This window comes from Gavia stellata, chromosome 16, assembly GCF_030936135.1.
Source record: "Gavia stellata isolate bGavSte3 chromosome 16, bGavSte3.hap2, whole genome shotgun sequence".
NCBI classification, from domain to species: domain Eukaryota; kingdom Metazoa; phylum Chordata; class Aves; order Gaviiformes; family Gaviidae; genus Gavia; species Gavia stellata.
Genome location: NC_082609.1, coordinates 19,671,870 through 19,697,882, shown reverse-complemented (window position 1 = coordinate 19,697,882; position 26,013 = coordinate 19,671,870). Strand labels below are relative to the sequence as shown.

Below are 26,013 nucleotides of genomic sequence, written 5' to 3'. Positions count from 1 at the left end.
GTCAAGCTGGATTCCAATTAAATTTTTCCTGTGCCCTAACGCAAGCCTTGCTTTTTCCAGAAATTTCTCATCGCTTGAAACGTTCGCTCCTGTCCTTTGCTCCCGGGCTGTGTGCTGTACTTTCTGACACACCACCTTCATCTAAATGACTGTTCTCTCCCTTTACCACTTTTGCGGGGACCACAGTCGCACACAGTTGTTACGCGCAGCTTTAAGCTGCCAAATCCCTCTCACCTCCGCGAAAAGCTGGTGCTAACCAGCATCCTCTGTTCAAACTGTGCATACTTTGCATCTAAAAGTTCCTTTTATGCAGCGATATTTAACAGAAAAGAGGCAGCAGCTAGCATTAAGGCACTTCCAACCGCAGCTCTGCGCCGCTTTTAACGCCAGCTGAATACAGCCAGCACAGATGTAGGAGGGGGGGAGCGGGGTGGTGCAAGTCTTTCCTATTCCTTCTATCGTGGGGACGAAGGACTCCTACCGTTGATTTTTTTCCCCCTCCTCTATCAGCGGTCTTTAACACGATCACAGTATGCACCACAATGCTTTAAAACAGCAAAGCTTCTGGAAAACCCAAACAAAAGGAACGTCACCAGGTGACGTCAGCCTATATACAGCCCTGTGTGGTCGCAGCGCATAAGCAAATCCATTCTTGTACCGCTTCCCTGAAAAGCTTTTCAGTAAATGCACTCATGCTACTACAGGAGCTTCTCTCAGCAATAAGCCACCCATCTGCCATCAACAAGTTAGGACTAAAGGAAGCCACAGCTGCGGAAAAAGAAAACGTGAGCTTCAATTAAACAGCTGAGCAGCCACAGAGGATGAAAACTTGTATTAAGCGTTGATTTAAAAATTGCAGACCTGTCAGAGGAGATCAAGCCAGTGATTTCAAAGGGAATACTCCAAGAGAGCATCGTGGATTCAGTTTTGCACTAATATCAAAGGACACTAAACCCAGTAAATTATTCAAAGGCTATCTTACATTAGAGCCTTTTACAGACTCACCACGTTGAGTCTAAAACTACGACTGAATGCAACCTCCAATGTACTCAAAAGAATGGGTAAGTTCCTGCGTTTCTATATACCTTGTGTAATGAATGACCGGCTATGCTTTAAAGGAGGAGTTAGGTGCTAAAGCAAATTTTTCTGCACTGAACCTTATGAAAAAAAAATGTTTTCCGATTGTGACGCTGTAATCCTCCGTAATAGAGATAAAGACTCGTCCTAAGTGTAATATCCAAGTATTCTGTGTTTCGTAGTAAGTTGCATTTAATTCTTGCATTTAGAATTAGCTTGTCGGAAATGCATGGCAATGTTATCTGCAGTGAAATCTTCCATCGTGATGTTCAAAGTATACTGATAAGGCTATCCTATCTTGTTGTTTTCCTAAATTATATTCTGCAGGCTTACATTTCAAGTGGCCATTAGGGGCTCGTATGCTGGCAGCACTATATGCAATGAGTATGGTTTTAAAAATGCTGCCTGCCTTGGGCATGGCTTGTCCACCAAAATGTCGCTGTGAGAAGCTGCTCTTTTACTGTGACTCTCAGGGGTTTCACTCAGTGCCAAACACCACTGAAAAGGGCTCGCTAGGTTTGTCACTGAGGCACAATTATATTTCTGAACTTGAAAGGGATCAATTTGCAAGCTTCAGTCAACTTACTTGGCTTCACTTAGATCATAATCAAATTGCAACAGTCAGAGAAGATTCTTTTCAAGGACTGTATAAACTTAAGGAATTAGTCTTAAGTTCCAACAAAATCTTTCATTTGCCAAACACAACTTTTAGCCAGCTGCTTAACCTGCAGAATTTGGACCTCTCTTTTAATCAGTTATCCTCTCTGCACCCCGAGCTCTTCTACGGCCTTCGCAAGCTACAGACCTTGCACTTGCGTTCCAACTCCCTGCGGACCATCCCGGTCCGCCTGTTCTGGGACTGTCGTAGCCTGGAGTTCCTGGATTTGAGCACAAACCGCTTGCGAAGTTTGGCTCGCAACGGATTTGCGGGATTAATCAAGCTGAGGGAGCTTCACCTAGAGCACAACCAGCTGACAAAGATTAATTTTGCTCACTTCCTCCGGCTGAGCAGCCTGCACACGCTCTTCTTGCAGTGGAACAAAATCAGCAACTTGACATGTGGGATGGAGTGGACCTGGGGCACCTTAGAAAAGCTCGATTTGACTGGAAACGAAATCAAAGCCATCGACCTAACCGTCTTTGAAACTATGCCTAACCTTAAAACCCTCCTAATGGATAACAACAAGCTCACCACTCTGGATTCCAAGATCCTAAGTTCGCTGACATCCCTCACCACCGTGGGCCTCTCCGGCAATCTGTGGGAATGCAGCTCAAAGATCTGCGCCTTGGCCACATGGTTGAGTGGCTTCCAAGGTCGGTGGGAGCACTCCATCCTCTGCCACAGCCCTGACCACACCCAGGGAGAGGATATTCTGGACGCAGTGTATGGTTTTCAGCTTTGCTGGAATTTATCGACTGTTGTCACGCCCGTGGCTACGACGTACGCCGTTCCGACTACCGAGTACACGAAAAGAATAAGCTCTTCTCATTTCCATATGGGAGACAAAGAGATTCCAACTACGGCAGGCATGGTCGTTACCACCGAAGAACATTTCCCCGAGCCAAACAATGCCATCTTCACTCAGAGGGTAATTACAGGAACAATGGCTTTATTGTTTTCTTTCTTTTTTATCATTTTTATAGTGTTCATCTCCAGGAAGTGCTGCCCTCCCACATTAAGAAGAATTAGGCAGTGCTCAATGATTCAAAACCACAGGCAGCTCCGATCCCAAACACGGCTGCATATGGCAAATATGTCAGACCAAGGACCCTATAATGAATACGAACCCACCCACGAAGGACCCTTCATCATCATTAATGGCTACGGACAGTGCAAGTGTCAGCAGCTGCCGTATAAAGAATGTGAAGTATAATACCCACATGCCATCAAAAATTAAGTCAGATAAGTAACCTATTTTAAAATTGTAGGGGACCTACATCAGATTCTAATTTTTACAAATGTTGACATAAAGCCTAATTTTCCAAGCTACTTAATGGAAACATTGTTTATGGAGTGGTGCAGTATTTTTTATTTTTAAGTTTTTTAAAAAATAAATCCATAATATTTTCAGTGTTAAAGAAGCAATGATTACATTAAACTTGCACTCCTAATGTTTAAAAGTCTAAAAAGATGCTCACCTCAAACTATGTAAAATGTTTCATGTTATGTAATTATATGACTGTGTGTAAACATTTATACCCAAGTCTCCATATTCTACTTTTTCTAATGAAAACCAGTCCGAGGGGAAGGATACTGGGTATCTGTACAGAGATCTGCGGGGGGACATACGCTCCATTTGTTCCACTGCAGCTGTAGGATCCCAAAGACTCCAGCTGGCTCTGTTCGCTTTAAAGGCGATTTTCCTCCTCTGATAATTTCACTCCAGTGGAAAAGGGGAGGGGAAACAACAAAAAAGGCAACGAAGGTCCAGGTGGGGATTTAAGTGCATTGGGCACCGGTGAATTTATTTTAAATACAGTTTTCCTACCTGCATTCATAGTTTGGCTTGCTTAAATGAACCTTGCTAAAGCTCACAACAGATGCAGAAAGGAGCAGTTCACACGGGCACAAATTAGCAGGACGATCACAAATCAGCAGGACGACTCTCCAGGCGCTTAACAAAGTAGGCAGCGTAGCTTATTTGGGAAAGCTCAGTATGACGGGATCGATGCTAAATATTAAGTGCATTCATTCTTATCAGCTCTCTTGGTTTGACTTGATGATGCTTTTCATGAATTCAGACTAGGAACAAATGGCATTTCAACACCTTTTCATGTGTAAATACCCTTAATGCAAGTTTTTCTTAATTAAAAGTAAATATCAACCGCGAGGTTAAGGAGAAGAGGGAAGAAGGAAAAAGCATCTCTTTGTCCCCCCGCTGCCCCCCCAGCTGAGGCTTCCTCTCGCCTGGAAGCTATTTTCATGCACTAACTCCACTGGTTTCTCTGGAGACAGAATCGGCCCCTGTAATATAAGCTCTCACTTGTCCTCCTCTTCCAAAAGTCAAGGTAATTACCAGTTTAAAAAGTACCTTCTGATAAGTTAGGAAAATATAATTAGTTTATAGAATAGTTCACTAAAAAAACGTTTCGTTCCTTACTTGATACGGGACAGAATCTAAACTAGTATGCCATTTAAAAATCATATATAAATATATACACACATGCACCTCATTAAGGAGTAATTTGATTTCTTTAGCCAGAAGTACCATATTGCTATTTATACTATATTATGAAATTATATGTAAATATTTGCAGATCTATGCAGCGATGGTGGTACTTGGATGCCACGGGGGCGGGGGGGTGGGAGGGGGGGTCTGCAAAGGATTACATTATTTTTAAGTCAACTGCTCAAATATTGTAAACGTTCTAACCAAAGCTAAAAGGACCAGAGTGAGGGAAAATTTTTTATATATATATACATGTATGTATAACTAAAAAATGTGTTGTGTCCAATGCTGCAGTGTTAAACAATTACCAGCACACACCGATGAAAAGAAATTCCTCAGTGTTGACATACCTTGAACAAATCAGTAATTACAGTATGCTAATTGTGTTGTACTAAACTATTCCGCAAACTTTTTAAACAGAAAAATCACTGCATAAAAATCTGTTTGCTATTTCACTCTGCTTTTATATAGCTGTATTACCACTTAGTGAGGTATTTAGGGTGCAATTATACAACAGTTTGATGTTTTATTGTGAAATGAATTCGTCCAAGACAATTACAGCAAGATAAGTGTATCTTCTGTTAAGATTTTACATAAAGATTTTTCAATTACTGGTTTTGAAGATATTAATTTGCATCATTCTACTTTTACATACAGTGCCCTTATTCTAAAAGAAGTATTTTGTTTACTTCCTGTGACTCTGTACTTTAATGGAAGAGATTCAGTGAAGCCTAATGGTTTTCCATAGAGATACCTTTGAACCCTCCTAACTGCTTATACTACGATGAGCCGATTTACACCTATTCTAGGAAATCAACTACTGCTTTTAACTGAATACAGTAAATCCTGCAGGGCAGGTGGACAAAGAGCAGATATTCTATGTGATTAAATCCCGCATGAGCCAGAAGGCCAGACCTAAGCTGATAAATAGAAAAACGTATTGGTATCCATGGGTATTTAGCTGCTTGTAGAAAGATGTGCTTCATTCCTTACCACGAGTAAACGCTCATAGCTCTTCCCTTACGTCCACGCTTTTGCTCCACTCTGGGCAGGTGAGTGTGCATCACTGTCTCAGCAGCAACCTGCCCTTGCCGGGGCACCTCCCTTAGCTTGTGTTAACTAACACGATGGTCTGCATCGGGGGGAACTGGAAGGCAGACACTTTTGGGAATGATTCTCATGTACAGCTGTAGGGGACCAGCAGAGACAAAGTTATAACTGAACTCATTAATTATCCTGGCAGCCAAATAATCTTGCTACACTATCATCATCAGATGTCAGTACTGAAACTCTGGTGTCCTCAGCTGCGTTGGCAAGAAGGAATTCCACCTCTCCTCTACAGCCAGCAGAAACCCTTGCTGCAAGACAGTTCAAAAGGCACCATGTCAGTCTTCCACACAGTAATGAGAAGTGGCCGCTTGACTGAAGTGCTGAGGTTCCTCCCGAGGACGTGCCTTCCCAACACCCCAGCTCTGCGCAGAAGCCCACTCCTCCTTTATTAGCTTGTAATTATGCCCAAGAAAAGTAAAGGCAAATGTTCCAGCAATGCTGGATTTAATCCTCTTCTCCACCCCAGCCACTCATACCAATTTTCCAAGCATTAAAGCACTGTTGCAGTGTCTTTCAAAGCAAATACACCCAGGCGCCCAACTTCTCTCCCCCACCAGTATCCCCAGTTTCCACCGGTCCTGCAGCGCTGCCTTGGCTTGCGGACAGCAAAGCAGGAGGCCAGCAGACACAGAGTCAAAGTAAAATTGAATGGTGCCATGTTAGGCTCTGTCCTACACGCTAACACACAGCCAAGCTCCCAAATAACGTGGTTTATGTCTGCCATTTCCAAAACCATTTGTTGCCAGGTTCCAGGCGTAAGCAAAGCAATTCCACAAACGTTATACTTAAGGTAACAGGTATCATAAAACTCACAGAATGTCAAACACTAGCAGTGAAGTCAACTTGAATTCCCTTAGGAGGGACAGCAAACAGCAGGCAAAGCCATCGCTCTATACAAGGACACGACCAGAGGCTGTTAATTTTTATTTTATTTATTGTTTCTTTAAAAAAAGTTACTGTCTTCCATTCTCAGTTGTTTGTGACTTTTCCAGGCAAGAAGGGTATTATAATAATTGCATTACTCAGCAGTCTCTGATTTATTTTGTTTATGGAACAAGAACCACAATGATTTGGTTTAAATTCATCATACTGCAGCACGAGCACTGGCTGATGACAAGAGGTTGTCAACTTGCTCTCCCCAAATATCATCTCTGCTGCACAGCCTCAGTTTCTACAGATACTAAATGGCATTACAGGTGCTTCACCACCTCTAGGCACAGCCTCATGCAACTGTTCAGAGCCTTCTGGAAATGAGAATTTCTTCTACTGCTCTTGAGATCCTCGTCCCATCCAAAGGTCTCCTCCAGCCTCACTGATCTCCAGCCAGCTTTTCCTCCTCCCTACCCCCACGTCACTGAAATGCAAACCTAGTCAGCACAGGTTCAATTTTTGAGTCATCACACTGGAACAGGCCTGAATTAATGCTTTCAGTTCCCCTCTCATTAGTCGCTCTGCATTAGATCATCGTTTAAATGCACACAACTAAAAATTACTCGATAAAGAGTAAAACGGGTTAGCGTTTAGTCTCTGGCTGAAGTGTTCCTCTGCACAGAGCTCCCATTTCCTATCAGATGGAAACATAATTAATGCCGCTGTATCAATGTTTGGTTTTGTTTGTTTTCCCCCAAGCAGAAATTATCTGATTTTTCAGCAATAAGCCTAGCCTGCATGCAAACCTCAGCATCTGAGCTTACGTCCCATTACCCTCCTTAGAAGACAGTGGCCTACTGCTAACATGTAAAATCAGAAATATCCAGTGGCTTTAAACCAGAAAGCTGCACTTTTTTTTTTAATGTGTCTAGGTTCATTTCTGTACTACTTTAATGAAAAGGATTTAATTGTGATCTGCGTAGCTATCAAAATCCATCTGTTCAGACCTATGAAGTTCATCTTTCTCATGAAGTTTTCCATAAAAATTAAAAGTTCAGAGAAGGGTACAGTATCACACACACCCCCCCTGCCCCCAAAGAAAGGAACAAGCAAGGAAACAAAAGTCAGAGGCAGTTGCACAGCAGCAGCTCCTCCCTCCCCATGCCTTTCTCCATTGCAGAGAGCCCTGTACGCTAGAACCGGTGCCAGGCTAGGTTTTTTACGGCATCACGCTAGCAGGATGCTTAAAGATCATTTCAGAGTCATCTGGAAACTCAGCATTTCACATCTTGTATAAAAACCTTTTGAGAGGTATCTAGGCAAAGGTAACAGAAGCTTTGATGGATATTATCAAGCCTCAGACAGGGCAAAACTTGCGCTAAGGGCAAAACACCATGCAGCTTGTGCACCTCTGGTCTAAGCAATGAAAAGCTGCCCCTGCTATCCTTCAACCACTCCTTTATAAAAAAAGAACCAAACAAAACCCACCCCATTTTTCTTTTTACCATCATGAAAACATGAGTGAGTGAACTATTCTACCAGCTTAGCAACCAGAGATTAAAAAGGAGTCTTAGATGCGTTGTATTTAAATTATGTTTAAAGAGCCACTTTCTGGTGGGAGGGGTTGTAAGTAATGGAGTAAAACAAAGTGCAGTGTACAGAAAAATTTTGTTATTAAAATTGTGTATACTGTAAAACTGAATTTGCCTCTTTCTTCCTCCCTTTTCCAACAGAGGTGTCAAAAGCTCACTTTCACAATACGTAAAGACCAGGCTACATCCTCTGCAGTTTAAGAGCGCATCGGCACTATCCAAAGCAGACAAGTCAGGTTTGGGCCAGTCTGTTTGCCATAATCATATCAAATACAGCACTTTCTGTTTTACTACAATAAATGAGCCAGTCTGTATGGGTTTTTCTCAAACAAGATGTCTCTTGACTAGCAAAAATTGTTTGTATCAATAATTAAGATGAGAGTGAAAACCAAATCAAAGGCAAACTCTCAGCCCTTGAGACTGAACCCCTGTCAGTACCTGCATCAGAAACAGCACAGGCAGTAGCATCCTCTCCAGCGTGTTGGCGTGAGCCTCGGCACGGCCCGGCAGAGGCTGCCCGCAGGGCTGCTGAGCCCTGGCTCTAACCCCGGGTGTTCCCCTTGGTTGCCTGGTAGACCACGCTGTGGTCACAGTGCCAGCCAGGAGCGTGGCGTTTCCAAAAGGACCACCTCGCCAAGAATTTAGCAAGGACAATCAATGCGTATCATTTAGAGACGTCAAACTAGCAAGATGTCACTTTAGCTCCGAACTGCAGCCATCTAGAAAGTGTCAGAAATACATTCCCTGTACAAGAAGTGTTTTTTATACGGTGTACTGTAATTAACGTAACGTTCAAAATCACGGTGCTTCAATAATACAAGAAAGATTTCTGATTTAGAGAAGTGACAAGTTCATGGACACAAACCCAAAAGCCTTGATACAACAGCTGAACAAAAGAACAAGTTTCAGGATGTTCCAAGATGATTACATGCACTGAACTGCCAGCTGAAATCGTTTTAGTAACTAAGCCTTAGCTGCATTTACTTTTTTGCAGAAGGTTTGGCTGGAACAAGTTCTCAAGGGTTTTAAATGTCAGTTGGCTAACTGCCTCTCAAATCCTTCTAATACTTCAAAGCAGCACATGATAAATCTATTTTCTTAAACTCTCAAAGAGACTAATTTTAAGATAAAATCAAATGCAAACCCACTTGTTTTCACAAGCAAAGGTAAGATACATAAGAGAAAAAACAGCATTCTGAATATACGATGCAAAACCTTTAAATCCAATTAGTAACAAGGAAGTGTCAACACCACTAGCAACTTACTTTTAATGTAGGCTGCGTTAAGACAACTGCAAAAAAAAAATTGAGATTCAAGAATCTGACCGGAGAGGACTGCACAAATGAAGTGAAAATTGCAGCACTTCTGGGAAAGTGCCAACTCCCTCCTCCGGTGAGTGTACAGGCTAAGGGACAGGATTCAGTGCAAGTGTTCATCCACCAGAAAACCCTAATGTTAATATTTACTGTAACCTGTTCTTAAAGAAAAAACCTTTACAAAATCATCGTTACCTAATCAACAATTTCATTACCGCAAAGATACTAGGAAAACAATTGTACTATAATGAATTAAAGCTCTGTCTGTCGTATTTGACATCAGGAACCACATGCTCTGGGATTTATTTTGGAAGAAATTCTTTATGATGAGGGTGGTGAAACACTGGCACAGGTTACCCAGAGAGGTGGTAGTTGCCCCATCCCTGGAACATTCAAGGTCAGGTTGGACAGGGCTCTGAGCAACCTGATCTAGTTGAAGACATCCCTGCTCACAGCAGGGGCGTTGGACTAAATGAGCTTTAAAGGTCCCTTCCAACCCAAACTATTCTATGAAACAAAAAAATGACAATTGCCTCATTAACAAAATTTCATGTTTATTTCTGTGATTCAGGTTGGGCTACCAAGGGCATTCAGCAAACGTTTCTGAGCTGAGAGGTAACCAAAACATTATTTTAGTTCTTCTGCTGGTTTTAATCAACAAGGTCTAAGAAATTTGACTTTTTCTTCTTTCTTAGTCTGCTAAACGGACAAGACCAATGACTCAAATATACACAAAAATCATCTGAGACCTTCTGAATTGGCAGGGTAAGAAACAGCAGCTAGAAGCTGAACAGTGACCAGAGGGGAATATATCTTGAGTTAAATACAAGGTCTTCTCCCCAGCACATAACACAAACACTTCCAATATACACACAAGGAAAACTAAAGTGGTATTCTCTGCTACCAGGACATTTTAAGAAACTAATAAATCTTGCTTTTAAAAAACCCAAGTATTTATTTTAAATGCTGTTCAAGTAACTTACCCCTGTTTTCTCCCAACAGGCTCTACTACTCATATGTCGGATACTTAAGCAAACTAGTCACAGAGAAAGTGTTATTTTTCTTTTCCACAATCCTTACCTCTAAAGGGTGTGCCATGCATCCACTGTTTGATATAGGTGCATTATGCTTTATACCAGTTTAAAAAAAAGCAGCCTTATTTAATGAAAAGTCTTGAAGTAAGTGGAAAAGGTTCATCCATCACGAAGGTTCTTCAATAATGAACAGGTCATAATTCCTTACAGTCAAAAGCAATTAATTTTCTGTATTATAATCAGGAGAATAAATCTGAAAAATCCATTCTAATGGCTCTGAATCTGAAGGTAGTGTCGCAGCTGAATTTTTAATCTTAAAATACAGGAGCAATGAGGACTTCTGCTGTTTAAACACACAATCATCTAGCAAACAGAACAGCTTTACTGCATATTTAATAGGTAGAAGGGGTTTTGCAAGACTGCGTAAGATTAAAGACAGCACTAGGTACAGGAAATGCATTTCAAGTAGAAAGGTCCTTCCAAGATACTTCTCAACTGCATAGCTACAAAAATTCTTGAAATATCCTTTATGAAGTGTGCAAAATACTGCAGAAAAGCTTACTGCGAGAAGTAGCTTTACTTAAATGTTTGCAAAAAGCTAAAAATATTGAGAAGAGTGTTAATGCGGAATCCAGCTCAACCCTATAGTAAGTATTCTTACTAGGATGCATTTCCTCTCTTCCCTTTAACTAACTCCTAAATAATCCATCATGTATCCAGAACCTCTGCCTCAAAAGCCATGTGCTGTTAGCTGGGACCATCAATTCCTGCCCTCAAATAGATTGCTTCAACCCTGATACCACCTTAAGTTTTTAATCTTTCAGAGAAGAAAAAACCCATAAAATTAGTAGAGCTCTTAGTAAAGCTAATAATGACACAACCTGTTAGCAGTGAGAACATGGGAACAGGGACACAGACTACCAGTGAGTTTCCAACTCTAAAGGCACCACAAAACAGTTAACAGGGGGAAAACACATCTGCACTCCCCTGCGCTGCAGACTCTTTCAGAAGCATTGTTAACAATCTCTGCTTTGAGTAAGTCAAATTTTAGCTACTCAAGCCAACTCACCCGACCCAGAAGGGAGTCACACAGTGAACATCCTCAGCACGCGAGCCAGCAACAAACTACTAAGTTGGGAAAACCACACAGTGGGCCATTCTGCAAGCCCCCGGGTCTAACTATATACCTCTCATTTAAAGAGCAAGAGGTATTAAAGCATCATCTATGTTGTCCTCAGGGTAAGACAACATGCTTCAGTAGAGACGGGGAGCTACTTATTGACCGAGTCTAGCCCTGAAGCATGCCATCCCCAAACGAACAGCAACATCTGTTGTACCAAGGTCTACACAGACTTAGGATTAACTCCATGCTTGAAATTCTGATTGAATAATTTAAAGGTTAAGGAATTCCTCCTCAATCTTTCCAGATAGTCCTGAAGATGGAAATAGCTGCTTCCAGGTAGGACAGACACCTAGCTCAGCACCCAGGGGAGCAGCAGACCACTGCAAGGTGGACCCAGAGCATAGGCAGCCAAGTTTGGTAACTCCTAATGACAGCTGGAAGCTCTATAGGTATCAAGTGTATATCTTTAGGGTTCAGACCTCCAAGAATTTAACAGCCACAGGGCAAGCAGGAAGGGAAAGCCATCTCTAGTTTATGTTCTACTCTATGGATGACCAGTTTAGCTCTGGGACATCTATTAGCACCGTGGTACCTGCGGAACTTGAAATGAGAGCGCGTTGGCTACATGACAGATGCCTTTTGCCTGCAATTAGCATCCAGTCTTAAGACACCAGAAACTTCAAAAAAAGGCTACAGTTAGACATTTGATTAGGTTGAACTACAGAAAAAAGAAATACAGTAAGTTTTGGCAGGTACTACATCTCTAACATGACACTACGCTCCTGAGCAAACCAAAAACAACAGATACATTCAACAAGTCACTATAGTAACAGTAAACTTTTAGGAGATGTCTGTGCATCCTTTACTGAAACTACAGAGTAGCATACCCCATGTGTAATGAGCTTTTGCCAGGTATTGCTCTCTGCCTGTGAGAGCTAAAATATGTCAGTCCTCTGGATGAGGGACATCTGCTGCCCATAGTTAAACTAACTAAACACCCACATAGTCCACCGCGTAACATCATGTAACAATGAAATCAGGACTAAGGCATTTCAGAAAGTTACAGACCACGCGTGCAACCTCAATATACCTTCAGTGCTGGGAACTGCTGAACAAGTTGCAATCGCTCTTCCACTCCAAGTTTTGGATTTCTCAGCGATGTAAGTATTTGGTGACAAATCTGGAACTTGGAGTAAACCACCACTTTATTCCAAATCTGAGAAGTGTTTATGGAATGAATTCAAAGCTCTTGCTCCCATGCTGCAGAGATGTACCCTCACCAGCAGGGACCAGGACAGCAAACACCACCCTGACACGCAGCGAGGTTCTTGTGCAAAAAGCACTTGCACAAAAGCAGTACCATTACGTGGAGACCTGGAACGTGAAAGTGCTCAGCACCCTCCTCTAATGCAGCTCAAGACTACTCCAGGATCTTCCCGTGACTAACAGCTGCCTGACAGCACGCCGTAAAACACTGCGGACAAATGAAAGCACTGACAAAGTGGAGAACAATTCCAGTGCACCACACAGATAAATTTCAGGGATATTACCCCTTCATATCTACAACTGTCTAAGGACAACAATTAACTTGACAAAGCGTGCCAATGAGAGTGTCCAGAGATACATGAAAAAGTTTTATACTACATTCAAATGAGCTGATGCTACTAGACTGCAGACTGCTTTCTTCTTCTTAGTGGGCACTCAATCATTTGAATATACCACAGTAAAGCTGCATCATCAAAATAGGAACTTTCCAACACCTACTTTTACTGTCCATTTATTCAAAAGTGGTAATCTTCATCAGGCAAATTACTAAGTGATCATCAGCTTTAAAAAACAGTTTCAATAGTTTATGCAAACCTAGTTACATTGCAGCACATTCTGTCCACTGCAACTCCTCTGACTTCAACCTGTGCTGTAACTGTCAAGAACAAAATTTAGTCTGTACTCACCGACCATCAGACAGCCACTGGGACCATGAAAATACAAGGAAATCACTCCAAAAAGACGAGGTTACATAAATAACAAAACAACCCAACCACCCTGTTCCTCTAAAACATTAATTATGTACACATATGCAATGAATAAAAAAATACACAATAATATAATAGAGATGTGACACAGCAGTAAATCCCCCTGAAACAATAGGAAATATATGCAACCAGTGATTCCTGGGGTACTAACTGAAAGCAGTATTTAAAAAATCAAAATTAAATCTCAAAGAAAACACACAACTAATGGGGAAGTTTACCTATGGAGGGCAGAAAAACTTCTAAAAATTTGGTTTCAAGAAGGGTTTGGGCCTCTGCAGATGGGAATCTCTGCACAGAGACAGTTTCAAGGATATAGATAAATATCTTAGTACCAGATTCCTCTGTTATTATGTTAACCAATAACTTAAATGTTATCTTTATCTATATAAAAGTACATCGGCTAAGACCATATCATCTTCCCTAAAACTATGTCTGATAAAATTGTATGCCTGCTACTTTACAACTGCCTTTTTCTGAGCTTTTTACCCACTACCAACTGCAGGTGATCCGTCTTGCACTTCAGGTATTTCCTGGTTGTCTAAACCTCCAGCTAGCCTAAGTATTGCTCAGTTTTCACAAATCAATTTAAATGGGTAAACTATGCTAAAAATATGACTAACCTTAAACCTGTTTTGTTTTGGTTTTTTTATAATGACTATACCCTGTTTCCTACATTTGCTTATGCAAGACAAATGTTTTAAACTACTGAAAGAATTAGGACTAAATGACAAGCCCACATACTTGACACAGATTGCTCACAGACACAAGGGGCAAAATACGATAAAGAACAAGAACAGGTTTCACTGATCTGAGTCACAAAAAACCCACACCATTCGGAGCAGAAAAAGAGGACTCCTTTACGATTATTAAAAACAGCTTCTACCAAGGCCATTACACAGCCTGATTTCTATTTTGACAAGTGGTTTGGTTATTTCTTTTATGTAATGCAGTTATAATCAGGAAAGGCTTATATTTACCAGAATGTTATCAAAAGCATTCCACTGCCTTTGAAACAGGTATTTCAAATTAATAACATATTTGCAGTATCTTCATTAATAGAAAAAACCTCCAGAAGTCTTACTTCCTCATACGAGAGCTATAACTTGCAACTTCATTCTTGCAGAGACTGTTCCCTAACAAAAAAGGAACATCAGGAGAACACACAAGTTAGTCAGTCTTCTTCCAAATTTCACAATCTTCTAACTTAAATGGCAGCTGACCAAAATCTTCAGGACTGCTCCAGGCTAAACCCCATTCCTAATCCCTGTAACTTGCTCCAGAATTCCCACTCGAGGGCAACGCTGGGAGCAGCGGAAAATGCTGGGTCTGGTTAGCAGATGCTGGGGCTGATTTGTAAGTCCCTCTTCGGGACAATTGAATCTCAACCATATGAAGTGATAAATTTCATCCCCAGCCCACGCAGGAACACAGTTACTAATTAATAACTTGTATATACATACATACATGCATCCAGACTCTCCTTGTGCTCCAGCTGCAGGGGTAACTAGCAATTTAATTCAAGTATCTTGACAGGCAACAGTAACCGAGCAAGTCCTCTTTTAAGCAATGGTGAAATCAAACCCTTAAAATTACTGTCTAGTGCTAACAGTGTATTATTTCTTGAAGAAAAAGTGGTATTGCAACAGCACAAAGTAATTTTTTTTATTATTTTCACCTGTGATGTGGGGGAGGAGGGGAAGTGATGAAAAGAGACGTCTGTCTGGTCTGGAAAACAACAGATTCTCAAACATTTGGTACCACTTTTGTACCACTACCCGGTAATGGAGCTACCTGTGTTCTCTTAAGGCTTATTCTTCTATCTAAAGAAGTTAACAGCACAGGTTTTATGATATAGAGCTCACAGGTTCTATACCTCTGCAACACATTTCCACCACCAAAAATATCTATTCATACAGATAAGTAATGCTAGGAAAGTGCCAGGGTGCCAAGAAAATCATCCTGCAACAACAAGCATCTTTTCCTTCAGAGCTCAAAAGAGAACTGCAATTGGCAATAATACATCATATGATAAATGTGAGTTTTCATTGAACTGAGTTTTCCTAGTTGCCATTAAATCATGACGCTGGGGACTCAACAAGCCAGACTCGGACCCAGCATTAACAAAGCAAGCACACCTGAAATCTTTTGCAGAATGTAAGAGGTTTATGTTTCTTGTTACCTTGAACATGGTTCCTAGTTGAGCTCCAAGAGCCAGGTTGAAAGGCTCTAACTTGCACCTGGTTAAGTTTGCCACCTCCCCACACCCCCTTCAAGCAGCACACTTCCTCCCCAGAGACCTCCATGAGATGGCAGTTCATGCCTAGTCAACAGATGGGAAGCAGAAGAGTGCCTAAGCTCTATTTTACACAACTCCAGATGTAAAGAGGTTATTTTGCACTGGGTCTGGCATCCTACTCCTTCAGGAGTTTGCAAGCTTGTATTCCTCCTCTTTTCCCTCCTCGCTGTGAGCAGGCAGGGTACGTGCCGGAGCTGGGGCTCAGGACTGCAGCAACCCAAGTCCAGGCTGCTACGCTGCGACCGGTTGCGCCTCTGCAGCGCGAGGGCTGACCGAGCAAGGTGTCTCCTCCTGGGCCATCCCGGACCACAGCCCCGAGCCCCAGCCCTCCCACCCCACCCGGCAGAGAGCGGAAGAAAACACGCAATGGAAAAGCAGCGAGTCAGCACCATGTTGCAACAAACAGCCTCCACAGTCTTATAACGTGGGTCTACGCAGACCCTACAGATGTATCAGAATTGCTGATAAAAGCTCTATTTTAGACCTACAGTGTTTCTTCATGCAACGTGCGGGTGAAAACAACACTGGATCACCCCTGATTGCTGTGCAATCAGGTGAGGCCTAATCCAGGCTGCTCGTGAATGACAGCCGAGGAGCTCAAGGAGGGCAGCACAGTATTTTGTCAATACTTACAGCTGTTTCCTCACAAGCTATTTTGTTGAATGACGACTAGTTAAGCTTGGCTACAGGTCGATTCATCTCACTTTCAGTATAGCTGGGTAGATGGGAGTAGCAGGATGGATGGGGGAACATCTCAGAATACCAAATGAGAGGGACAAAACACTTCTGCAGGAGCCACCAGACAGCTGCTGGGGCTGCTGAGTAATCTGCTGCTGCAGAGCAGTCTTTACAGGCTTGATTCTTTCATTTTGATGTTAATTAGTAACCTTATCTAAAGAATATCTCAAGTTTTTCCTTTGCAAATTACATTAACTAATAGATATATCCAGAAATATGAAAAGCAGGCTGAAGTTTACACCCGCAGTAATTGTAAGAGCCTTGAAATACTTAGTTTTTATCATATTTTACACGCATGTGAAAGGCTTTAGAAATAGAACAACTAAAATTGGAACAACACAGACCCCTGCAAAACTCAAATTAAGAAGAGTGAGCCAAGACAGCATATGCCCTTTCCAAGAGGAAGAGAATGCATTATAAATCTGGGAATAAAGCCACCTAACTCCTGGCAAGACAGCTCAGAGAAACAGATAATAAAACAACCCTACCAATACCGTCATAAGACATTCAAAGCTAGAATAAATGTATCCTTTATTCATTATTAGCAATATAAATAGCTTTAGTTTGTGACAGATTTTTAAGTATTTCCTGTAGGAAGGGAATTCAGCAGCCTTAACCTGCAATACAGCAACAAGAAAACCAGGTATGAAGTTCTCTTTGACAGGAAGCAAGAGGCATTAAAAACTGGAAATAGCATCAAAAGCCAACTAACTGCCGAGGGACTAGCTCCCGAGCACCTCTAGCCTTACCAGCACCAAAAAGCAGAAGTACCTCCGCTCCCTCCCACACGTGCATCTCAGTAGCTTCACTTGCCTCCACAGAAGACAAAATTGCTTGAAACAAGAACGCTTTCGCTGACCGTGAGGTTGATGCCACTGGTTGCAGTTAAAGAAAGCCAGCAACCTTATTCGCATCACCTCCATTTACCTAAAGCAAGTGACTCACCGAGGAACCGTGAAGGATTAAAAAGGCCCTAAAAACGTGGCATGCATAACGTCATCCTTTACAGAGACACTATCAAGCCATTATTTACTAAGCTAACTAATTAGCCAGCCACCCTTGCAGATAATGAGAATGCATTAAAGTATTTAAAATTCCAGCACAAGCCTGACACATACAAAGTGGCTGCCCTTCTTCAAAAGAAAACTACTGTCAAAGGAAATAAACCATTTAGGAACAGTCAGCACATCTGAGGTGGAGCAGACAGGTACATCACCTACGGTAAGCGTTCAGAAAAAAGGAAGTAAAGCAAATCAGAGCACTATGGGATGCAGAGGTATTTCGCATTTTTATTGTACCCACCTCTACTTGTAAAGAAATCATTAGATAGATGACTTAAATTAGCATTAGATAGATGATAAAGCAGCAGCTATTCAAAACAAACAGAATTAATGTACAGAACTGTACAATCTGGCACAGAAAACCAGGGAAATTGAATATACTTAAGCTGACAGTGATCTGAAAAACTCAGCTGGTTAAAGCCAGTTTTATACCAAGAAATAAGCTTTAACTGAATATTATACACTTCACTGCAGTCTAGCACTGAAAGCACCCTTCCCTTTACACAGGCACTGCTCCAGAAGCGGGTAATATAACCAATGTCATAGAGCAAGTTTACAAAATACATAAAATAAATTAATCCATCTACTGGAAATGACACCAGGAATACTCCCGGGGATGAGAGTTCCCTGTGTACTTGATATAGTCCTGCTCTTTCAAAAAGATTACCTAAACACCAGCTGAGAGTACCCATGATTTTTTTTGTGTGTGTGAAAGATGTTTCCACAGCACTACAAAAAAACTGATTGAGGATTAAAACTTAGAGGAAGTTTGGAGATTTCAGCACCTGTCACCAAAAAGCGAGTTATACATTCTCTGTGAATAAGCTCTCATGAGAGCGTATGGGGGAGTATCGGGACATGAAGATTTGCTGCATAATTACTACCATTTTCTGTACACACATATTCCTCACAGGATCTCCTCATTCATTTTAGTCACAGTTCCCATAGTAGAGTCCCACAGCATCTGCGTATACAGAAGCAGCCTTTCGGGTGAGAAAAGCTGTGTATGACAGCAGAAATGGGACACGAGCAGGAGACCACCGTACCAAGGTGAGCCTGGGCAGCAGCCTCACCCGCAGCTACAAGAGAGCCAAGCCTGCTTCAAACCAGCTCTCACAACACAAGAACATAAACTTTTTAAGTTGGTGAAGACCCTGCCTTCCTCACTTAAAAGATGCCGCAGGAAGAAACGCAACCATCTTGTAGGCCATTAGCTCCTAAGGGGTCAACTGCTCAGGTGCAAGAGAGAAGGGCTTTCAACTTTTCTTTTTTAAACATTTCAGTTATTTCTGCATTAACTTCTCATTTTCTTGGCTTTTTTCAGTCCAGTGACCTCTAGAACTGGGAGTCTTTGACTCCTGGAGAGGTGCCCAAAAACTCATTCTGCCTCTAAGGAAATTCACAATTTGGCATTTAAGGGGAACAGTATCAAATGATATAGCTGCAGTCTTATTTTGTACTTGACATCAGAGCTCTCATGTCACCTTCCTCCCCCGAACGGACTCAATAAGGACAGTCCTCAAAGGAGAGGTTCAAAGGCATAGCAGGGAAGAGCAAGCAAGCCCCACGTTACAAATTTTTCCCTACACAGTCCAAGAACTGACTGGTGAGGTGGGGAAGATACACACGTGAACCCTTTGAAAAAAGGGAAATGAAATTGAAGCCACAGAAGCCACCGGGGCAATATAACATAGCCAGTTGCTCAACCTCTACACAAGCAGAATTAATTGCTAGGGTTTAGTTAAGATGTTTTGACTAAAATTAATGCATACTTAAAAGCAATGCACAGTATTAGGTTAAAAAACATGAGCATAGCATGTGAATGGAGGTATATGACTTGGGCCACCACTGACATTCACAGCTGTAATTCAGCTGCTGGGAAGCTTGAAAAGGAGAAACATCCATCAAGACCTTCCAAGACTAGATACAGGACAGACTATGTGTGCTACAAACAAGTCCCAGCGTTATCCTCCTACTCAGGAAACAGAATTTTTTAAAAGCATCATATACCAATGTTGCTAATTAACATCTGGAATGAACCTGAAACCTGTCAATACAAATGGTCACAAGTTGATATCAGGAAAGAAAAGAAACTTCAAAATATAGATGAGTCTTAAGCACATAACAAGGGGTGTCTCGAAGAAGTTGCAGGAAGATACTTCAGGATCTCCAGCATTCCTTAATATTTCTATGCATATTTCTTTTAATTTTGAGAGAAATTATGCAACTACATCCATAGCTCAAAACAACATAAAAATTTAACAGTATCAGAATTATTTGAAGTCTTGAATAGCTCAAGATAGCAAATGCCCTGACTCCCCCAAACCGCCCCTATGTGCAGCCTCACACTGAATGGACAAATCTTAATCACAGAATCGCTAAGGTTGGAAAAGACCTGTAAGATCATCAAGTCCAACCATCAACCCAATCTGTCCTTAAAAAAAAAAAAGACCACAACAAACCCAACAAAACAAAAAGGTGCCTGCCATGCTTGTAGGTGGGAACCTTAGTCCAAAATTCAATCAACACAACGGCAATAAAAAGGACTTTTTTTTAAGGAGTTCATCTTTTAAATGTGAGACCAAAATATATTCCCTAAAATGCAGCAGATGAAAGGTAAGCTAGAAGGAAAATCTGGAGCAGACAAGAAGCAGAAGGGGCTAGGTGGCCAGAGAACCCCCCACCAAGGGCACCCGCCTGCTGCCGGAACACCTTAGCCTAGCAGAGCCAGTGAATTGGCCTGAAACCAAGACTAACGTGCTTGCATCCATAAGAACTGTACCTCATCTCTCTCCAGTTATTCCACTGCACACTCCCACATCTCCCGAGTTTCCTTTGCTCCACAGAGATACTTAGCTCTCAAGATACCATACCTACAAAGTTAAACAGTTTCTAAACAAGAACCTTTTGTTTTCAAAGCCTTTATTTTTTTCTAAAGACCTACCAGGCTTCATTTTCCAAGCTCTTTCCACAGGTTTCATAAAGTAACTGATAATGTCAATTCAAGTTATCATATTCAGTAAACCACAGATGACAGCACCTCAGGCATACAGAAGAGATTCTGAGCTGAGAAGCGATTTTTTTTTTCTGGCTACATATGGCAGCAGTAGAGCACCCAATGAATGGTAAAACCCTTTTTTTTCTTGACAGTCAGAGGTTAACGTATATGCAGTACGAGTCAATAATCCACGAACGGCTGCACATCAGGCAACATTTGCATTCAATCTGAAACATACAGACGGTAAAGAAAGATACACTCCATTTAGGAAAGGCATAGTTATTTGTGAAAGCAAGCTCAGAACCATGCGACTTTGCCTTTTTACTAATTACTGCTAATTTTGCAAATGCCCTGGTCTTCCCCATTATGGCCTGATGCCCAGGGAAAACTTTTTAATTGGCACTAAGGAAAATGCATCTTTTAGCACACCTTTGCAAGGAAGTTCTTGGCCTGAGAGCCTATAGGTTTGTTGCTATTATTGTAAAGAAACCACTCTTTTAGAGCGCCAATTCAGCAAGAATAATTTTTGAGTATACAGTCTCCAAAGTCACAAAGTCTTTTCAAATAGCTTTGAGCAGGAGATTTTTAACCCTGGCACATACAAGTTGACTCTGCCCTGTTTCTCCTCTGCCCATTTGCCTCTAACTCCTGTCCCTCCTGCTGAAGAAACATGTCCCCACGCAGACCAGAAGGAAGCCAAAATTTTCTCCTCTATTTCAACAGCTTTCCAAGATACAGCTTAACCCTCATCCTTTCCTCAGACATGAGGAGGATTAAGTCACTCTTCCGCCTCTATTTACATTCAAGAGGGCTGCCGCTACTTGGATAAGCCACAAATGCCAATTATTCTGTATTGATTCAGTTGACTTTCTGGGACAAAATAGGTCTAAAGCTCCAGGACACATTATGAGCATTACAGAACATCAACCTTCTTACACAGGATAAAACAGGTTAAGCAAAGAGCACGGTCTAGATACTAAACACCACATCTACAACAGGAATTCTAGGTTCCCATCAAGACCTCTACTGCTTGCATTGGGATCTATTAAAAAGAAGGTGAGGAGCAACTGGGAAGCAAAAAAAAATTGAGCACAACAGGTTTTGCACATCACCAGAGAACTGGAGAGGATATAAGTGGTACCAGACAATAACAGGGACACCTGTGTACGCAGACAGCGACTGTCCTCATTCTCTCCCTTCATTATCTTCTGAATCTCATCTTGCAGAAAGACAGGAACTTAATCCAGAGTTTGTATTGGATCGAGGCTAAAGAAAAAAGGGGGAAGTCCAGGGCTTGAGATGCAAACATTCTATTGTAATGCAAGAATTGCAGTACTCCAACTTTGTAATAATTCCATCATCCCTTTCGTCTAACAAGAGAAATTCAAAAGCCCAGTTGTGTGTGTAATACTTCTGCACACTGAGAGCATGATCCTGCTGGAGGCTAAAAGACTGTTTATCCACAGATCAGTAGTCATTGTGCAAACTTACACGCTCTATTCCATCTATACTCCTCAATTTTGGCTTTGAGAGAGTACTCAAGTATCATCAAATGGAGCTTCATTAGGGGTGACTATATATTTAATCTTACATAGGCAGATAGAGTTCAAATATTTTCCTAAAAAATGGTAGAATTCAAATGAATTAAGTCACAAAACACAGAATTTTAAAGCAGAATCCATGCATAACATTATAGCATATTTATGTAAAATGGCTTACAACTCAACAAAAGTAAGATGCTGCTAAATGCCAACTGCCACATCACAAACAAGCATGCACACCTTATTATTTCAGGTCTTCCTTCCACCAATCTTCAATGTTAACACATATCTAATATCTTTAATACTACATCATAAATCCAGACCTTTCTTAATCTAAAGTTGATCAAGTAACATTTGAGATAGCCATATGTCTAACACAAAAGGAAAAATAGATGTTTCATCAATACAAACCTAAAGGGGTGGGGGAGGAAAGGAGGGATGGGGTAGGATGGAAGCCTTCACTGCTACACAAGGTACCTACAGGACTCAATTCTCAAATTTAGAGATAGCATTAGACTTCAATTCTGCTGCACACATGAACGGAGCAAGCATTGTAAGTGAGGGCAGCAACCTTCCTTCTTTTACACATATTAAGAGTCTACAACAAAAATGCTGAAAAGCGTGGAAAGACTGCAAGGTTGAGTACTGCTCTACAAGACAGTTTAGGCTAAGTCTCAGCTACTGTCACATCTATTCAATTTAAAAGTTATTACTAGCAATTTTGCACCAAACAAGCAGCAAAGGCTGAGGGTAGTGGATGGAGAAGAGCAATGATTTAAGGTTTCAATAGACCGCTAAGCTTGTGCTGGAGCTAGACTTTAGGTGTGAGTGTCAGCCTTTGTTTGGTTTCTTTAAGTAGGCATTAAGCCAGCCATGTGCTTCTTTAAGAAATGCATTCTCACTGCACAGCACAAACGCTGCCTTGGGCCTGCAAAAGTATTCAGGACTTTCAAGTTGTGTCACTTGCATAAATGAATCGGTAGCGTCAGCAGAGCCTGGCTGCACTGACTTTTACCACCAGCCATGACAGACAACTGGAGCCCAGATGTGCTGCCCTCCCTCCCCTCTGAGGCTGAGCACCCTCATCGAAACACTTGTTTGGGATCTCTAAACCAGCAATTCCACATGCGCATCAGGATAACCTCAGTAACCGCTGGGATGACAGACAGGGAGCTCTGAAGAGCTTTAAAACCCAAAGCTCACAAGGCTGATAAAGCTTTGCATGCAGCCAGCAGGAGTAGGGAAGTGACTGTATCCTCGTACGCAGCGCTGGTAAGGCCGCACCTCGAATGCTGTGTTCAGTTTTGGGCCCCTCACTCCAAGAAGGACATTGAGGTGCTGGAGCGTGTCCAGAGAAGGGCGACGGAGCTGGTGAGGGGTCTGGAGCACAAGTCTGATGAGGAGCGGCTGAGGGAGCTGGGGTTGTTCAGTCTGGAGAAGAGGAGGCTGAGGGGAGACCTCATCGCTCTCTGCAACTACCTGAAAGGGGGTTGTGGTGAGGTGGGTGTCGATCTCTTTTCCCATTAGCAAGTGATAGGACAAGAGGAAACTGCCTCAAGTTGTGCCAGGGGAGATTTAGATGGGGTATTAGGAAAAGATTCTTCACTGAAACGGTTGTCAGACATTGGAACAGGCTGCCCAGGGAGGTGGTGGAGTCACCATCCCTGGAGGTATTTAACAAAGCGCCTCATCCACACGTCTAGGGACATGGTTTAGGGGTGGACTTAACAGGGTTAGGCTTATGGTTGGACTTGATAATCTTAAAGGTCTTTTCCAACCTAAACGATTCCATGATTCTATGACCTGGCTTCCATTTATTTCCACAGGCCCCTGCATTACTACTTAAGAAATAGAAGTTGCTGAAAACATACACCATGCTAAGTCCCAAACCAGGACGATGTTGGGTAAGCAACCTGGAAGCTCGTTTCTGTGGCCCGAAAATGCCCGACTGACGCAGTGTGAAATTCTCATCATCTTCATCAGGCTTCACTCCAAGTGCGCTGAATCATTTACTCTATGTCAGCCTGTAAGCATGAAACTTAAAAACTGTATCATTTCAGAAGTATTTTGTTTTTGAAAGCAGCATCTTTGTCAAACTGATAATGTCTATGGAAATTAGTGCCCAGCATAACAGCATAGTTCTGTTTACTGAACAGCAAGGTCCATGACAGGAAAATCCATCCAGGCTTTCAAACCACGTCCATCACGTCAGCATTCAAGCATCTTAAACTGACAGAAACAATATTAAAAAAGAAAGTGTAGATTATCTCAAGGCAGAATTTTTATCGGCATCTTTATCATAAATATGGATCAGTCTGCCATTTTAATTCACATCTACCTCCACAGAAACAGTTGCTTTCATTGAAAGGGTTATGCAAGAGCCCTTTCAAATATATAGATACTTGCTGTAAATAAGTTTTACAGTCAGGTGAAAAATTCACATGCATTCCTTTCCAAGCTTGGCTCCTTGATGGGAATACAGAGCTGGGGATCAATGTTATTAATAGGCAAATTCATAATGAAAACACATCTCCACTCTGTAAACCGCAAATGTGTCAGGAGTAGAAATCCCCTTCGCTGGTAGTTCTGAAGACAAAATTATTTCTCCCAAACAATACTGAATAGATAAGCTAGGCACTTTCTTGCCCATTCGTTTTCAAGCATCTGAGATGCTCAAAGCAGCTTAGGGAAGAAAAGCAAAATAGTGCAACTAAGACTGAAGAAACAGTACTTGTTTGGAGTCATACATTTCCGTAAGTGCACTAAACACAGAAACAGGGTGCAAAGCAAGTATTGAGCAAGTTCTGAGACCATCAAGTCTAAAACCAGAAGTGTGGAGACCTACCTCAGATATCCTGAGAGCCAAACCACACTAGCCAGCACGCAAAAGTCCCTACTACACAGTGTACTGCAGCAACTTGGGGTTCAAGCACCTCACTTACCTTCAAGTTGTGCTACACAATTGTAAATTGAATTAAAAATCTAACATTAAAAGAAATACAACCCCCACCCCCAAACTCATCCAGCTATGGTACTCAACCACTTGGGGCCAAACAGAAGATGGAAACTGGAAAAGGAAAAAAAAAAAAATCAGCTGAAATAATCTGTGCCTGGAATGCCTGCTCTGAAACCAGCCCCCAATGGTTTTTCTCCATTTGCTGCCAAGCACCTCTAATGCAATCCAGACAGTCAAGGACACAGTCAGAATGTTAATATGAAAGCATTAAAATTCCCATTGAAATAGGACCTGTCAAGCTACTTTATGTAACATGATTTATCGTTTCCAAATGTAGTAACAAGGGATTTTATTGTACAAGAGCATGTTGTACACAATGGGGCTCTGGGTTCGCATTCCACACTAGCCAAACTAGATTTTCTGACAAAGTTTACGCTAGTACATGTCCGAGTCACTGGTGTGTGTATGAAAGGGTGGCTATATGCATTAGAAATTGATGGGGTACAGAAGAGACTTAAAATGAGAGCTCTCTGCACATTTCTGTGCATACTAAATAGAACTGGACACCTCTGATCACTGCTGCCGAATGGCTCTAAAACAGTGCTTATGGAAAGAAGCCGAACCCGTCCCCATCCCTCAGGGCACTTGCATCAGGCAATAAAAATGGACTGTCAAAAGCTCAAGGAAGTTTTTTCTTCCAGTCTTGCACGTCAATCGGATAACTGATGTGTTCTGCAAGTTCAACATAGTCAAACTGAGAGCAGACTGGGAACTTCTGGTTACGTTTCCAGTGGATGGTCTGCACTTTCTAACCTGCTAAACCCCACCTTCAAAACCCCAACCTCAAAACCCACCATCTCCAATGTTTACCATATTTAACACAGCAGCTAAAATCAAGGCAAGCTGCCCAAGTTCCACACTATTAACACCCGTGGAGAGTTAGAGCATGGAGCCCATACCCCGTCACAACTTCAAGTTTGTTGATTTCTGTGTCTGTAGGCACATTTTCCTACCTCTCCATTCTACATTCCAGCTTCTCAGAAATGCTGAAATACTTCAGCTCTATCAGCCCACCGTTCTTTTTATGCATTCAACTTG

The 26,013-nt window shown here is 41.8% G+C and overlaps 2 protein-coding genes across 2 annotated transcripts in view; one reads left to right on the top strand and one right to left on the bottom strand.

Annotated features, from left to right (window-relative positions):
- Window positions 1-26,013, bottom strand: part of CTNNA1 (catenin alpha 1) — a 121,371-nt gene that overhangs the window by 56,423 nt on the left and 38,935 nt on the right. The window lies entirely within an intron of this gene.
- Window positions 1,058-2,951, top strand: LRRTM2 (leucine rich repeat transmembrane neuronal 2). The gene is made up of 2 exons (XM_009814598.2): window positions 1,058-1,061; window positions 1,405-2,951. Exons 1-2 carry the CDS (start codon window positions 1,058-1,060, stop codon window positions 2,949-2,951), a joined length of 1,551 nt encoding a protein of 516 aa, XP_009812900.1.